The sequence below is a fragment of the Pan paniscus genome, chromosome 13 (assembly GCF_029289425.2).
Source record: "Pan paniscus chromosome 13, NHGRI_mPanPan1-v2.0_pri, whole genome shotgun sequence".
In the NCBI taxonomy this organism is placed as follows: Eukaryota; Metazoa; Chordata; class Mammalia; order Primates; family Hominidae; genus Pan; species Pan paniscus.
In genome coordinates, this window is record NC_073262.2 from 135,721,912 (window position 1) to 135,739,194 (window position 17,283).

Sequence of the window (17,283 nt, forward strand, 5' to 3'; positions counted from 1 at the left end):
GATCACCTGAGGTCAGGATTTCGAGACCAGCTTGGCCAACATGGTGAAACCCCGTCTCTACTAAAATTACAAAAATTAGCTGGGTGTGGTGGTGGGCACCTGTAATCCCAGCTACTTGGGAGGCTGAGGCCAGAAAATCGCTTGAACCCAGGAGGTGGAGGCTGCAGTGAGCCGAGACTGTGCCACTGCACTCCAGCCTGGGCAACAGAGTGAGACTCCATCTCAAATAAAATAAAATAAACAATCTGAAAGTCACTGACATGGTGGCTGTTATGAGGACAGGGTGAATCACAGGCACTTAGCAGTTGCCAGGGGCGCTATGCTCCTCCAGGCCAGGGAGGCCCCACCCAGAGGGGGTGCCTCTTTGGGGCTCATTCCTGTACCTACCAACAGCCTGATCCCTTGCTCCTGTTCAGCTGCCCCTGAGGGCAGGGCCTGGCAAGAAGGTAAAGGGTGAGGTAGGGGTGGGGCTGGCTGCTCAGGGACCACCTGGAACTACCGGCTAGAGCCACAGGGCTTACAGGAAGGGGATCTGCCCCAGGGCATTTGAATAGCCAGCACAATTACCCCCAAGGTCCTCTGCTATCAGCAACAGATACAAACCAGATAGATCATTTACTGAGTTTTGACAAAAACAACTATAACAAATGAAAAAAATAAAATAAAAATAAAAGCAAAACAATTGCTGGAATTGATTTTTTCCTGTGTTTTTTTAAAAAAAGTTCTTCGTGCAGGAAAAAATAAAAGTAACTTCCCCACCAAAAACACTCACAAATTCTAGAAAAACACATTCTAAACTGGAAAATAGGTATCTTGGGGTTGTGGGATTACAGGTGATTTCTTTCTTTCTTTCTTTCTTTCTTTTTTTCTTTTTTTTTTTTTTGAGACAGGGTCTCACTCTGTCGCCCAGGCTGGAGTGCAGTGGTGTGATCTTGGCTCACTGCAACCTCCGCCTCCCAGGTTCAAGCAATTCTCTTGCCTGGCCCTCCCAAGTAGCTGAAATTACAGGTGCGCACCACCACGCTTGGCTAATTTTTGTGTTTTTAGTAGAGACTGGGTTTGAGTTTCACCATGTTGGCTAGACTGGTCTCGAACTCCTGACTTCAAGTGATGTGCCCACCTCAGCCTCCCAAAGTGCTGGGATTACTGGCACAAGCCACCGCACCCAGACAAATTTCTTATTTAAAAAAATCCATATTTCTAATTTTGCCATAATATAAATGTACTATTTGTATAAAAATACTTTTATTTTATTTTATTTTATTTCGAGACTGAGTTGCCCAGGCTGGAGTGCAGTGGCGCAATCTCGTTTCACTGCAACCTCTGCCTCCCAGGTTCAAGTGATTCTCCTGTCTCAGCCTCCTGAGTAGCTGGGATTACAGGCACCTGCCACCATGCCCGGCTAATTTTTGTATTCTTTTTTTTTGTTAGCAGAGATGGGGTTTCATCGTGTTGGCCAGGCTGGTCTCAAACTCCTGACCTCAGGTGATCCACCTGCCTCAGCCTCCCAAAGTGCTGGGATTACAGGTGTGAGCCACCGTGCCTGGCCCAAAAACACTTTTAAAAATAAAAGTTTTTTAAAAACGGAAAGAAAAACAGATCTTAGGAACGATCCTCTGTGTGCCTTTTGCAGAAGGGCCCTTGGCAGCTGCTGGTTGCAGGATGTGAGGTGTGGGCGTGAGGGTCACACACCCTGCGTAGGAGCCCAAGGCTTTTCCTGGATCGCGGTCAGTCCCTCCGCCTCGCTGGTCTCCGCTGCAGTTGGCCTTTGTGGTTGGCTGACATTCTAGTTGGTTAACATGTGCGTTTGTTTGGATGTTCTGTCCTCAGGCATCCGAAGGCGTCTCCATGAGGTTCTTCACCAAGCTGGACCAGCTCATCGAGTTTTACAAGAAGGAAAACATGGGGCTGGTGACCCATCTGCAATACCCTGTGCCGCTGGAGGAAGAGGACACAGGCGACGACCCTGAGGAGGACACAGGTAGGGAGGGAGGGACAGGACGGCAGGAGGTACTTTTGGGAACTTGCCCTGCACCCACCTTGAGTGCTTGTAGATTAGGTGAGTCCTATGATCAGAGGGAGATTGTTGGCGTGGGGGTTAAGGACAAGTTAGGAACACAGGCTCTCCGGTCAGGCAGACATGGGTTAAAATTCCTCCTCCCCAGCTTATTAGCCAGGTGACCTTGGGGAAATTACCTGACCTCTCTGAATCACAGACTTCTCTTTAAAGAGACAGTAAAATAAGGCTGGGCTTGCTGGCTCACGCCTGTAACCCCAGAACTTTGGGAGGCCGAGGTGGGAGGATCGCTTGAGGCCGGGAGTTTGAGACCCTTCTGGGCAACATAGGCAATCCTGTGTCTACAAAAAGCTTTTTAAAAAATTTATTCAGGCATGGTGGCTCAGGCCTGTAGTCCTAGCTACTCGGGAGGCCGAGGCAGGAGGATCCCTTGAGTCCAGGAGTTCAAGGTTGCAGTGAGCCATGATTGCACCACTGCACTCTAGCCTGGGTGACAGAAAGAGACCTTGTCTAAGAAAAAAAAAGAGAGAGAGAGAAAGAGACAGTAAAGACTGCACTTCCTCTGCTTCACTTGACTAGCCTTTAAAAAGACAGAGAGAGAGAATAACGATAGTACCTGCCTCTCATGGTATCTCAAGGATCAAATGAGTTGAGAAATGTAGCACCCAGAGCCTGGTACATATTCATAGTAAGCACTCCATAAATGCAGCTACGGTCATTAGCATCATTACAATCTGCTGAATTTCACTGAGAGGAGAGTGAAGGAGGAGACCCTTGCACCTAACTGGAAGGATGAGGAAGGTGTTTCTTTATGTCATCATTAAAAGGGGGAGGGGGAAATACAACCCCTAAAAATATGTTGAAAAAAATGTACAGTCCCAGCCAGGTGCAGTGGCTCACGCCTGTAATCCCAATACTTTGGGAAACAGAGGCGGGCAGATCACGAGGTCAGGAGATCGAGACCATCCTGGCCAACATGGCGAAACCTTGTCTCTACTAAAAATACAAAAATTAGCCAGGTGTGGTGGTACGCGCCTGTATTTCCAGCTACTTGGGAGGCTGAGGCAGAAGAATCGCTTGAACCCAGGAGGTGGAGGTTGCAGTGAGCCAAGATCGCACCACTGAACTCCAGCCTGGCAACAGAGGGAGACTCTGTCTCAAAAAAAAAAAAAAATTATACAGTCCCTAAAAAGTGTGTGAGACTAAGGGTGCCCTTTACAGCATAGGGACAAAGACCAATAGAGCAAGAGTCAGATGGAGAAAGTCTTGCAGAGAAGGAGCTTACCTGGGGATGCCCCACTTTTCCCCTCAAGGATTTACTGAGAATATACCTAAGGGAATAGAAATCATTTTGTTACAAAGACACATATGTGTATGTTCATTGCAGCACTATTTGCAATAGCAAAGACATGGAATCAGCCTAAATGCCCATCAGTGATGACTGGATAAAGAAAATGTTGTATATATACACCATGGAATACTATGCAGCCAGTAAAAAGAACGAGATCATGTCCTTTGCAGGAACATGGATGGAGCTGGAGGTCATTATCCTTAGCAAACTAACACAAGAACAGAAAACCAAATACCACGTGTTCTCACTTAAGTGGGAGATAAATGATGAAAACACATGGACACAAAGAGGGGAACAGCACACACTGGAGCCTACCTGAGGGGGTGGGAGGAGGGACAGGATCAGAAATAACTATTGGGTACTAGGCTTAATACAAGGATGATGAAATAATCTGTACAACAAACCCCATGACATAAGTTTACTTATGTAACAAACCTGCACAGGTACCCCTGAACTTAAAATACAAGTTTTTTTTTTTTTTTTTAAAGGCTTATTTCCTAAAAGAAAACCATGAGATACCTAACCGGGCCCCTCAGTTGGCCAGGGCTCTTCCTGAATTCCAGCAGGTGGAGACTACCAGGTCCCCCAGGCTCTCCCCGAAGAGAGGAGAGATTTGTCCACAGACGCTGAGACCCTTGCCTGGCTCCTGCCTGTTCTGGGGGCTTGCTGCAGGCATCCTTTTTCTCCCTCACCTGTGGGCTGGCTTGTGGGCCACCAGGGCCCCCTGCTCCCTCCCACCCTCATGGAAACACACTTTTCATGGTTGTGCAGCTGTTCGTTTCCAAAAGGACCGCAGCTCCATGGAGGCTGAAAGGGTCCCAGGCAGGCCCTGTCCCTTTTGGCCTCCCTGGTCTGAGTGAGCACTGCCCTCTGGAGTCAGGAAGGTCAGGCTGTGGAAGAACTAGGGCTGACCTGTCCCATTGTGAGCCCAAGGTCACTCACCAGCACCGCACCCTGGCTGCACCTGAACAGCTGCCCCCAGGCGCCCAGGGCCATGCTGAGAAGCTGTTCTGCAGAAACGCCCTCCACACTAAACACCCTCACTCCCCTCGGGCTGCCCATCCCAGCTAGTTGGGCCCCTCTGGGCATGGCTGTCTGGAGGAAGATCCCGACAAGTTTCTGTGAGGGCTGAAAAAAGAACCTCAGTCTCATGACTGCTGGCTTCACTTCCCCAAACGAGGTCGCCCAGTTGTCGGCTTGAACCAGAGCAATGCGACATGAGGCCCCCGCAGTCCAAGAGGTCTGTTTGGGCCCAGGGCCTCTTGAGGCACCGCCAGACCGTGGAGCTCGAAGCAGACTCCTAGTTGTCTTCAGAACCCCAGACAGAGGAAGTGAAGGGCCTGTTCTCTAAAGAGGAGGTCACCCGGGGCCCACTGTGGTTGGGCCAGGGGCAGCCGCTCTGTGTGGGAAGAGGCTCAGACAGAGCTCTGGACCCTCCATTCGTGTATGTACAGAATGAACCTTCTCCTAACGGCGATGGGTGGGCTCCCACCTCCTAGGCCAAGTTCAAGTCATTTGTTGAATGTCTCTGAGTGAAGGGAACCCCCTCGCTTTCTTTTATGTGTTTCTGAGAGTCTGGGGGAGGAGAGAAGGAAGGACAGAGTCTGGAGAGAGGGGACCAGGGAGAGAGGGAGAGGGGCAGTGTGGCTAGGCCTGCCTGTCTCCTGCCTGTCTCCTTACCCCTGGTCCCCTTCCATGGTTTTGGCCTATTCTGGGAACTGGGCCTCTGCCTAGTCCAGGGCTCAGCCATCATGAGACACCTGTCTCAGCCCCTGAAAGTCTGAGAGCCAGACTCATCCTGCTCACCTGCCTGCTGCTGCGGGCTTAGTCCATCCAAGGTCAGCAGCCCTGCAGGCCTTCCAGACCCTCCATGGAGCAAGGCCTTCTGGCCCTGGCAGGTGTTTGCTGATGGCCACAGTGGGGCAGACACTGCACTAGCCAGGGCCCTGTGGCAGGAGGCTCTCCCTCCAGGAAGGAGTCAGCGAGGGACACGGGGACGCAGATGGAGATCAATAACGTGGGTGTCGTGGCCTGGACCCCATGGGGCTGTGGTGAAGGCCAGGTTGTGCGCACAGTGTCCTCACCAATGGCCTTCCTGCTGTTCTCTCCAGTAGAAAGTGTCGTGTCTCCACCCGAGCTGCCCCCAAGAAACATCCCGCTGACTGCCAGCTCCTGTGAGGCCAAGGAGGTTCCTTTTTCAAACGAGAATCCCCGAGCGACCGAGACCAGCCGGCCGAGCCTCTCCGAGACATTGTTCCAGCGACTGCAAAGCATGGACACCAGTGGGTGAGTCCCCACTCAAGTCCAGCTGGGCCTTCATCTGCAGTGAGCCCAGCCAGGGCAGGGCTGGATGGCTTGGGTTTCGATCCTAGTTATGGGCCTGGTGACCAGAAGGAGATGGGGAGGTCTCCGGAGAAGAGTGCTTGTCATCTTGCACCTCAGAGGCCTTTGCACCATTGGCTTCAAGAAGGCCAGGGGCATGGGCCTTAACAGGAAAAGTGCTCCACGGGGGTGGGGGAGCACTCTGTCTCCAGGCACGGCCCGGCATAGTGTGGGCACTCACTGGGTATGTGCTACATTAATTAATAAGTTAGTACCTGGTAATCTCCATGCCTTAGTAAATATAACTTTTTTTTTGTTTCTTTGTGAGAAACGCTTCCCTGCCCCCGAAAGAAATCCTAATGACAGGGCTGAAGCTGCATTTCCAACTTGAAGGATCCATCTGAGGCTGCCAGGGCTGCCCTCCTCCTACTCTCTCACTTGGCAAAATATGAAGTAGATGCCGATGGGACACATACGCCACCGGGTTGCTATGATACTTGGCGTGTTCCTATTTCCACCTGGACATACCCATTGGTTCTTCCCTGGGCTCTCCAGCCTGAGTTCTGTGCACTCTCCTTGAATTATTTGTGCTATTTATCAAATAGCCGAATATCCAGTGTTGCTACTATGTTGATTGTCTCTATATATGTGTCTAAATAACAGATGCTTTAAAAGTATTCCACATAGGCCAGACACGGTGGCTCATTCCAGTAATGAGCTGTAATTCCCAGCACTTTGGGAGGCCAAGGTGGGCAGATCACCTGAATCCAGGAGCTCAAGACCAGACTAACCAACATGGCAAAACCCCTTCTCCACTAAAAATACAAAAATTAGCTGGGCATGGTGGCGGGCGCCTATAATCCCAGCTATTCGGGAGGCTGAGGGAGGAGAATAGCTTGAACCTGGGAAGCAGAGGTTGCAGTGAACCAAAATTGCGCCACTGCACTCCAGCCTGGGCAACAAGAGAAAAACTGCATCTAAAAAAAAAAAAAAAATTCCACATCAAGCCCATTGTTTAGTTCCCCAGGGTTTCCATTTCTTCCCAGGTTTGGATGCTGAGTGCAGTAAACTGGATGGGGAAGAGTCGGGGACGCCCCATGGTTCCACCTGCTGACCTCTCCTACTAAGGCTCGTACACCTCCCGCCAACTCCATCTCCTCCTCATCAGCCCCTCCATCCTGGTTATGGGGTTCTGCCTCAGTGGGACCAGCAGGGGCGTGAAGCCGAGCTTCCAGGCAGCTTTCCAGGAGGGGTTAGGGTCGGGGCATGGGCTGAGGGCTCATGGGCAGAGAGCCCTGCTTTTTCTATCTTTGCTTCTCATGGCAGTGGAACCTTCCTAAAACTTCTGTTCGGAGCTGGGAATGAGTGAAGGGGGCATGTGCGGAGACCAAGGAAAGCGGCGACACAGAGCCGCCCTCCATTCTCAGGGTCAAGGAAAACTGGGAATCCACATTGTGTTTTAAAATCAGTCTATTTCGCGTGTCAAGTTGCTTTGCACATAGAGGACTGCCTTTTGATTATTTTTCTTTAAATGACAACTTGCACAGTCTTTCCTGCAAGTTAATTAGATCTCATCAGTTAGGTCTTAGTTAGTAGGTTAATGATCACATTTCTAAGTAAAATTAGCCTTCTCAAATAAACATAGTTTACATCTTTATGTCAACACTTTTCTACAACAAACTTTTATTTTTGAGATGGAGTTTCGCTCTTGTTGCCCAGGCTGGAGTGCAATGGCACGATCTCAGCTCACTGCAACCTCCCCTTCCCGGGTTCAAGTGATTCTCCTGCTTCAGCCTCCCAAGTAGCTGGGATTACAGCCATGCGCCACCACAACCGGCTAATTTTGTATTTTTAGTAGAGACGGGGTTTTTCCATGTTGGTCAGGCTAGTCTTGAACTCCCAACCTGAGGTGATCTGCCCGCCTCGACCTCCCAAAGTGCTGGGATTATAGGCATGAGCCACTGTGCCCAGCCTACCACAAACATTTTAACAAATAGAATTGCCTGTAATACAGACTCACGGTATCAAAGTCACAAGGCAATAGTAATTAGGCCTGTTAAGATACATATTTTAATACAGGGGTCCCCAACCTGTGGACTATTAGGAACTGGGTGGCAGCAGGAGGTGAGTGGAGGGCAAGCGAGCATTACCACCTGAGCTCCGCCTCCTGTCAGATCAGCGGTGGCATTAGATTCTCATATGAGTGTGAACCCGGTTGTGAACTGCGCACGTGAGGGATCTAGGCTGCACGCCCCTTAGGAGAATCTAACTAACGCCTGATGATCTGAGATGGAGCAGTTTCCTCCCAAAACCATCCCCCTACCACCCATCCGTGGAATAATTGTCTTCCACAAAACCGGTCCCTTGTGCCAAAAAGGTTGGGGACCACTGTTTTTAATACTATAGAAGAGATGTTTGTCCCTTTGAGTAAACAGACTCAGGCAGAAACTGGATTTTTATGATGTCAAGACCCAGAATAAATATAGAAGAACTTAAATGTAAATGTTCTCTTCTCAATCTAACAAGTCAAATGGGTAAGCCAGTCCTGTTCAGTATTTTTTTTGAGAAGGAGTCTCGCTCTGTCACCCAAGCTGGAACACAGTGGAGCGATCTCGGCTCACTGCAACCTCTGCCTCCTGGGTTCAAACAATCCTCCCGCCTCAGCCTCCTGAGTAGCTGGGACTACAAACGCACGCCACCACGCCCAGCTAATTTTTGTATTTTTAGTAGAGACAGGGTTTCACCATGTTGGCCAGGCTGGCCTTGAACTCCTGACCTCAGGTGATCTGCCCACCTCTGCCTCCCAAAGTGCTGGGATTATAGGTGTGACCCACCATGCCTGGCAATTCCTGTCCAATCTTAAGAGCAACGGCTTTTCATTCTTTCATAGATTCCACAGGAAAAGCCTTGTGGCCTTTAGTTTCAATTTGATTACATATCAAGCCTGGAACAAAAATCTTTAAGGTGGCTGGGCAGGGTGGCTCACACCTGTAATCCCAGCACTTTGGGAGGCTGAGGCGGTGGATCACCTGAGGTCAGCCTGGCCAACATGGTAAAACTCCACCTCTACTAAAAATACAAACATTAGCTAGGTCTGGTGGCACGTGCCTGTGGTGTCAGCTACCCAGGAGGCTGAGGCAGGAGAATCACTTGAACTCGGGAGTTGGAGGTTGCAGTGAGCCGAGATCTTGCCATTGCACTCCAGCCCAGGTGACAGGGTGAGACCCTGTCTCAAAAAAGTAAATTAATTAATTAAGGCTTGTAATAATTTTTTCCACACAGCTAATTAACATGGTTAAGCCTCAGTTCTCTGATTTGTAAAACAGGAATAATTAGTAATAATATCTGAGTCATAAAATTGATTTGTGGGTTAATGGAGAAAATGAGCATGAAGTGCTTAGCATAGTGTCTGGTATGCTGTGCTCAGGAAATACTTGCTATAATTACAATTTCCATCATTATGGGAACAAACACTCAAGCGTTACCCAGAACAAAAGGTGCTGGAAGATAGAATGCAGACAGCTGATCCGACTTTAGGGGGCGCCCCTCGTGGGACTGGCCTGGGCTCTCTGCCTGTGCCTCTGCCACCAGGGTTGATCTGCACAGTGAACAAATCCTGCCTTCAGCCCCATTCACTCTGTACACTGAAGGGGTTGGAGCAGATTCCACACGGCAAAGTCGGCCACTTGCACTACCTCATTCCATATCCCCAGCCCCATCGCTAATCACTCAGACTCCCCCCACAGAGCCTGAGATGAATCCAGACTCTCTGAACACAGTGCCCTGGGTAGCCTTTGGCTGTGAAATTGCAAAGTACATGGGAGCTAAAGCCATTTGTTATCTCTAGATCCCATCATCCTTCCAGCCCTCAGATCCTATCTTTATAAGTAGATAAGGTAGGAAAACAATTCCACTTACACTTTCCAAAGCTTTTGGCCTCCTTTTGTGTCTGTGTGTGTGTGTGTGTGTGTGTGAGACAGTGTCTCACTCTGTCACTCAGGCTGGAGTGCAATGGCACGATCTTTTTTCACTGCAATCTCTGCCTTCCGGGTTCAAATGATTCTCCTGTCTCAGCCTCCCAAGTAGCTGAGATTGCAGGCACCCACCACCACACCCGGCTAATTTTTGTATTTTTAGTAGAGGCGGGGTTTCCCCCCAGGCTGTTCTTGAACTCCTAACCTCAGGTGATCCGCCCACCTTGGCCTCCCAAAGTTCTAGGATTACAGTTGTGAGCCACCATGCCCAGCCTTGGTCTCCTTTTTAAAGTATAACCATTTCCCAGACCCCCAGCCAGAACCACTTCCTCCCAGCAGCACCCAAAGGAGCTCATTGAGAGGCACCTTTTCCTGCTGGGCCACTTCTTCTTGCTCTGACCTGCTAATCTACCCCATCAGTGAGACCACGGGAACCTTCGTCCAGGTTTGCAAACATTCTCCTGAAGGACCGTGTCCCCTTGGAGGCTCTGAGGATGAGGATTTGTTATTGTGGTTGCTGTTCCCATTGATGATGGTGGCTAAAAGAAACAGGCAAGCATAGTTTGTTTCTTTTTTCTTTTCTTTAGGCTTCCAGAAGAGCATCTTAAGGCCATCCAAGATTATTTAAGCACTCAGCTCGCCCAGGACTCTGAATTTGTGAAGACGGGGTCCAGCAGTCTTCCTCACCTGAAGAAACTGACCACACTGCTCTGCAAGGAGCTCTATGGGTAATGGCTGGCCCACGGGGGCGGGCAGGTGCGGGCGGCCACCAGGTGAGAGAAACAGCTCATGAGAGCGACCTCTGCCTCTGCCTGGCTGAACAAATGCCTCTGCCGCACTCACAATAATTGAGTGGTGAGCACAGCTTGGAAATCTCTGTGGTTGTTTGGAGGTCTTGTTATCATGGAATTTGAACAGTAGCTTGTGTGTGCTGCAGCTTTTTACAACTAAAGTTAATTGGAGGCCAGTTGCTCTGGGAAGCGGATGGGGTGGGAGGACATGGCCAGCCCTTTCCCACTTGCACAGGATCCAGCTCTTAGATTTTTGCTGCTGCTCTTGCTGTTTGCTGCAGCCATTACACCTGACAAGCACAGAAAAGCATCAAAAGGAAATACATTAAAGTTAGTCTATTTTCTGCGTGGGTGGTTATGGCCCAAGATTTCCAGTGATGTCAATTTTTCAAAGGGAGATGATTCACCAAAACTTTAATTTTCTGATGTCCGATCCATTGAATGACCAACTGGTAAAGGTTCTGATTTCTTTTAGATTCTTTTGGTTTTACATTTTAAAATTTAATTGATGAAAGTTAATTTCAAGTTAATTACATTTTAATTGTTAAAAGTGCAAAAGTAAGGCTAATATGCCATCCAAAGAATTGGCAAAGAATATTTTAAATGCCAAAAGCTTGGAAGAGAAAAAAAACAAAAAAACATTCCAGAGCATCTGAACAAAGCCACAGGGAGCCAAAACAATCCCATCACAAATGAAAGGTCAGGCCGGGTGTGGTGGCTCACGCCTGTAATACCAACACTTTGGGAGGCCGAGGTAGGTGGATCACCTGAGGTCAGCAGTTTGAGACCAGCCTGGCCAACATGGTGAAATCCTGTCTCTACTAAAAAAAAAAAAAAAATTAGCTGGATGTGGTGGCACACACCTGTGATCCCAGCTACTCTGGAGGCTGAAGCAGGAGAATCACTTGAACCTAGGAGGCTGAGGTTGTGGTGAGCCGAGATCTCGCCACTGCACTCCAGCCTGGGTAACAGAGCAAGACTCCGTCTCAAATAAACAAACAAACAAACAAACAAAAGAAAGGTCAACATTTTGATTGGAAAAATGGGATTTCATACTGGCAACCGTTTTGTAGTCTGTGCTGTTTTGTGTTTTATTACACATACAGACGTTTCAAGATTCCTTTGTTGATTTTTCTGGGGCTGTTTCAATCTTAGCTTAGTTAATATGCAGAAAACACTCTTTTATCATCAGTAATCAAATTCGACTTTCCTTTTAAAGGCTTTTAAAAGCACGATCAGTACACTTGGTAAATTTAACAAATAATTTCTTTGACAAATCAAGCACTCACCAAATTGGCCAGTTGGGCTTAATTTCAATGAATTGGCTTTCAACTAATGCAGCTGTAGCTAATTGGACCTGGAGCTATCATTTTTATAGATTCCCATGGAGGGATTTTGTTCCATTTGATGCTGTTGTTATGAATCACTTTATCACTAGGGGAAAACACATACGCACTTTCTTTTTGTAAAACACCATTTCACAATGGCTGATAACAAGCTCTTAGTTCTGCTTCAATGGAGATTCTGTTCTTCCCTGCTTCCTTGTGGAGAAAGAAATATATTTGAAGTCTCTCCACGAGGCTTCCCTCAGTCTTCCCCAGACACTTCTGCACATTGTTAGATTTCCCTAACACCTCACCACTACCTGGACTTCCCAGGAGCCAAGTCACCTCATCACTATGGCGGCGCCAGCTTCCCCAACTTGTCTTCTTCTCGGGTACGTAGTGCCGATGGAGAGAGCTTCCTTCAGCTTCTAGCTGCTCCATGACTCTATTTAGAATTAAAGACACCGTCATGCTCTAAATTTCCCTTGCACACTCGTCTTTGCTTTCATCAGTAAGGCGACAGCCAGGCTTGGAGACTTGATCAGCCTTGGCATTTTAGGAAATTGTAGAAAGGAACAAAATGATGCTTCCCATTTCTCCTGCCAGAATCCCTGCAGATTCTCATCCCTGAAATTGTAAACCCATAATTTTCAAACTGCTTTGATTGGAATAGGTCTTCATTCATTCGTTCATCGAACAAACATGTATTGGAGGCCTCCTCTGAGCCCAGTTCTGGGTGCTGGGATGTAGCAACAGACACAATGCACAAGCCTCTTGCTCTTTTAGGCCTTTTTGGATCTAACATCTCAGTGAGGCACACAACAGTAGACTAAGGATCCAGATGAACAAGAATTTTTTTTTTTTTTTTTGAGACAGGATCTCGCTCTGTCACTCAGGCTGGAGTGCCGTGGTGAGATCTCAGCTCAAAGCAGCCTCAACCTCCTGGGCTCAAGTGAGCCTCCCACCTCTCAGCCCCTATCCTTGAGTCCCCCCACTCACTTGCTTCCCCCGAGTCCAATGGAGAAGCTGGGACTACAGGTATGTGCCACCATACCCAGCTAATTGTTATATTTTTTGTAGAGATGGGGTTTTGCCTTATTGCCCAGGCTGGTCTCCAATTCCTAGGCTCGAGCAATCTGCCTTCCTCGGCCTCCCAAAGTGCTGCAATTACAGCATGAGCCACCATGCCCAGTTCAAACAGTAATTTTAGTAAATGTCATGGTAAGATAAAACAGGATGATGTGAGGAAGAGACATTGGGTGGGAGAGTGCCAGCTTCCTTTGGAGGTGAAGGAGGTGACAGAACTGGGGTCTTGCCACGCAGTGATTTGGCAGAGGGACATTAAGTACAAAGTACAAAGGTCCTGAGGCAGAAATGAAGACAGCCTGCTCAAGGAACAGGAAGTCTGTGTGGCAAGTGAGTGTTAGGAACAGAGGTTGGGGAGAGGCTGGTGTAACATGTAAAAGCTGGTCAACAAGTAAAAGCACAGGCTGCCCAGAGAGTGGAATTTTAGGTGAACAGCAACTTCTTTAGTATAAGTATATACCATGTAATATTGGGATATACTCATGCTAATAGATTATTCATTGTTTATCTGAAATTCAAATTTCACTGGGTGTCCTCTGTTTTACCTGGTCACTGTAGGCAGGAGCCACATCACGCAAGGCTTAAGAGGCCCTACAGAGTTTGTGCAGGGCTGGGCCATGATCTGATTTTCAAGTGGTGGAGGATGAATCCTAGGAGGCACTGCCCAAAGCAGGAGACCAGCTGGGAGTGGCTGTGGTTGTCCAAGTGAGACAGGATGGCAGTCCATGAGGAAGGTGGCTAGCAGGGGCAGGGGTCTGTGTCTGTTTTGCTTCCTGCTGAGTCCCCGGTTATACACAGGCTCTGGCACATGCGGCTCAACAGATATTAGGTAAATGACCCAATGGCTGGGGGCGTGCAGATGCTGAGAACTGGTGTGACCTGGGACACGTGTGCATGGCAAAGGTGTCAGATTTGCCGCTTGATTGGATGTGGGGTGAAGGGAAGATGAATCTAGGGTGACCCCTGGGTTCCCAGTGTGAGGGGCTGAGTGGATGCTGATGCCAGTTCCTGGGATAGGGAAAGTCAAGGAGGAGGAGGAAGGAGAGGGTGGTGGGAGGAGAGTTCTGGGCTACATTTGGCTTGAGGGGCCATGAGGCATCTGAGTGGAGTCACCAGCCATGGAGCTAGTGCTAAGAAGCTAGGATGTGGGGGATGCATTTGGGGAATCATGGGGGATGCATATGGGGAATCACTGAAAGCTGGGGGTAAGGTCACTGCAGGTGAGAGTGTAGACAGAGGAGAATAGGGCCAGGCTCAAGATTTAGAGGAGGGATGGAGAAGGAGGAGCTGGGAGGGGGTTGAGAATGGCATCAATGATGTCCAGGTCTATTTGCTTGGACCCAAGTGTGAATGAGAAGGACATTGAGCACTGAGGAGTAAGGAGAAGTGCCGGAGCCTCCTCTGCAGAAATGTTGTGACGATGTCCCCGTGCGGGTCTGGCGTGAAGATCTCTTTGCAGTACAAAGCATCAGGCAAGATTTGCAACCCCAGGTTAGGCTCCCTAGAGGCAGACAGAAACTTTTCCAGAGAGAGAGAATAAGGAACCAGAGACTGGAAATATTTGGTAACTCCTGAAATGGAGACATGGAAAAGATTGCAAGTGGAATTTTAAAATAAGAGATCAAAGGTCTGAATATCAATACAATATCTATTACATGAGAGCAGGGTAAGATTTTTAATAAACAAACCAAAACCAAAAATACTTCATTACCATTATAACTGTTTCATTGGAAGCCATAAAATAAGCCCATAGTTTTCCAATCAAATTTCAAAAATTAAATCACAAAACAGAGTAGAGTGTCAGAAACATGTATATCAAAAGCATGAAAAGACTAAGCAAACCTAGATGAGGAAATGTGTGGTAAAAATGGACAGTCCTTGGAGACAAAGCTCAGAGGTGCTACCTGTAGCTGGCAGGATATGTTCTTGAAGAAGTAGGAAAAAATTGCCAATTAATGTATACAATTAAAAAAAAAATTTCCAGGCTTACAAAAGAGCTAAATCTAAGTTTTGAGAAGCTCCATAATGATCCAAATAATACAACAATCAAACAGCAACACTGAAACATCTTTTTTTTTTTTTTCTTATAAAGAGACAGCATCTCACTCTGTCACTCAGGCTGGAATGCAATAGTGGGATCATAGCTTATCCATCCTTGAACTCCTAGGCTCAAGTGATCCTCCTGCCTTTAACTCCAGAGTATCTGTGATTACAGGCATGCACCACCATGCCCAGCTAATTAAACAATTTTTTTTTTCTTAGAGATGGAGTTTCACTATATTGCCCTGGCTGGTCTCAAACTCCTGGGTTTAAGCCTTGGCTCCCCAGAGCTCTGGAATTACAGTTGTGAGCCACTGTGCCAAGCCTAAATCTCTTACAATGTCTCTAAATGGCAAGAAAAGATAAATTCAACAAACAGATTGTTACAAACAGTACCGATAGCTTTAAAATGGTCGACATTTAAAATGTTAAGTATTTTTAAATATTTAATATTTTAATATTTTATATTTAATATATTTAATATTTAAAAATTCAAACTCCTTGACAGTATAATAAAGATTCTGAAGCCATGTCTCCAAGAAAAAGGCTACTGACCTGGAAAAGCTAAGCCTAGCTCATTCAAGAGCACAAGTCATCTTTTTCAGAAAGTTCCTAAAAATGTACCAATCAAATGCCTTACTCAAAAGGAATCCAAAAATTGTTTTTCAGAAATTTTATAGTCCTGGTGATCTTAAAAACAAGAAGCCTGCAGCTTACTGAGCAGCAAAATATGAATATACTCAAAGCAGAAAGTGTTCATTCTGTACTCCCATAACACACTGTGATGAAAATAGAAATAAGTCACAAAACTAGCCACAACTACCCAATTACCTGTACATTTTAAAATCACCTTCTAAATTACAGCTAATTAAGAAAGAAACTGACACAATAATACATGGGGTAGGTGTGGAGGCACAGAGTGGAGTAATCAAACCACTGCATATCAGAACACTACGTGATGCAGCCAAAGCACCACTTAGAGGAAAAACCATAGCTTTAAAAGTTCTGCTCTAATATTAAAAAGTAAATAGAAGGCTGGGCCTAGGGGCTTATGCCAGTAATCCCAACACTTTGGGAGGCCAAGGTGGGCAGATCACTTGAGGTCAGGAGTTCGAGACCAGCCTGGCCAACATGGTGAAATTCCATCTACACTAAAAATACAAAAAATTAGCTGGATGTGGTGTTGCACACCTGTAATCCCAGCTACTCAGGAGGCTGAGGTAGGAGAATCACTTGAACCCAGGAGACGGAGGTTGCAGTGAGCCGAGATGGTGCCACTGTGCTCCAGGCTGGATGACAGAGCGAGACCGCGTTAAAAAAAAAAAAAAAGGAAATAGAATAACAAGTCAAATGTACAAACTGAGTCCAGATTGTAAATCTCTTGAAGACATTATGGGTCATGTCCTAATCCCCTTGATGTTTCCAGGACCCAGCAAAGTACATGAAATGTTGATTTATTCGATATTCATGAACAAAGATCCAATGTGTACCAACTACCTGCAAGGCACTGTTCCAGGAGCTGGAAATACAGCAGTGAATAAAACAGAATCTTTAAGAAATCTCTGCTGAGCAACTGAGCAATAACAACAGCCAGAAAGGAGACGAGGAGGACAAGATGGTAAAAATAAAAACAGAGATACATCAGGAAAAACTGTCAATTAAGAAAGTTTTAAACATGAGAAATGTCAAAGGAGAATTAATAATCTGCATTAAAGATTTGGAAGTCACTAAAGAATAGTGTACAGTTATGTAGCTACAGATCTTCAAGTTATAATTAAATGGAACACATAGTTTACGTAAAATATAAAATATTAAAAGTACCATGAGTGTCCTTTAAACTTTCAAGGAAAAAATAGTGAGCATAAGGTATAGATTATTCCTGAATGACAAAAAAGTCACCTAATTCTCTCTTCAAGAAAAATATGATTTAAATCCAAAAAGCTAATCAAGATAATAGCCTGAAATAAAACTCTCTATCTCTGATTTCACTTATTAATATAAATGCATATTGTTTCAGTAACATCCCAGCAAATATAATTTAGTGACATGAAAAATGGAGGCTTTATCTAGGAGGTCACTCCAAAGATGAGTCAACAAAAAGAAAGCACTGTAATTTTGCAGTAGATTAAAAGATAAACGGAAACCATTTACATAGATAACATTTTAAATTCATCTCTAATTTTTAAAAATCATTTTTAAAAAAAAGGAATAGGATACTTCCTTAGTAATGCAATATGAATCAAAGTAAAACTAATTACAATCGATAGGGAAACATTAAAATCATTCCATTAAACTTTTTTTTTTTTTTAATGAGATGGTGGCGTCTCCCTCTGTTCCCCAGGCTGGGTGCAGTGGCAGGATCTTGGCTCACTGCAAC

At 46.6% G+C, this 17,283-nt stretch overlaps 1 protein-coding gene across 2 annotated transcripts in view; it reads left to right on the plus strand.

The window, feature by feature from the left end:
• Window positions 1-17,283, plus strand: part of INPP5D (inositol polyphosphate-5-phosphatase D) — a 148,968-nt gene that overhangs the window by 60,453 nt on the left and 71,232 nt on the right. The window contains exons 3-5 of one of the 2 annotated variants that reach the window (XM_003813132.4): window positions 1,831-1,981; window positions 5,483-5,654; window positions 10,252-10,392. In XM_003813132.4, coding sequence (XP_003813180.1) covers window positions 1,831-1,981; window positions 5,483-5,654; window positions 10,252-10,392 — 464 coding nt within the window. Of the gene's footprint in view, window positions 1-1,830; window positions 1,982-5,479; window positions 5,655-10,251; window positions 10,393-17,283 lie in introns of both variants that reach the window. The other variant, XM_008965726.4, reaches the window with a different exon arrangement.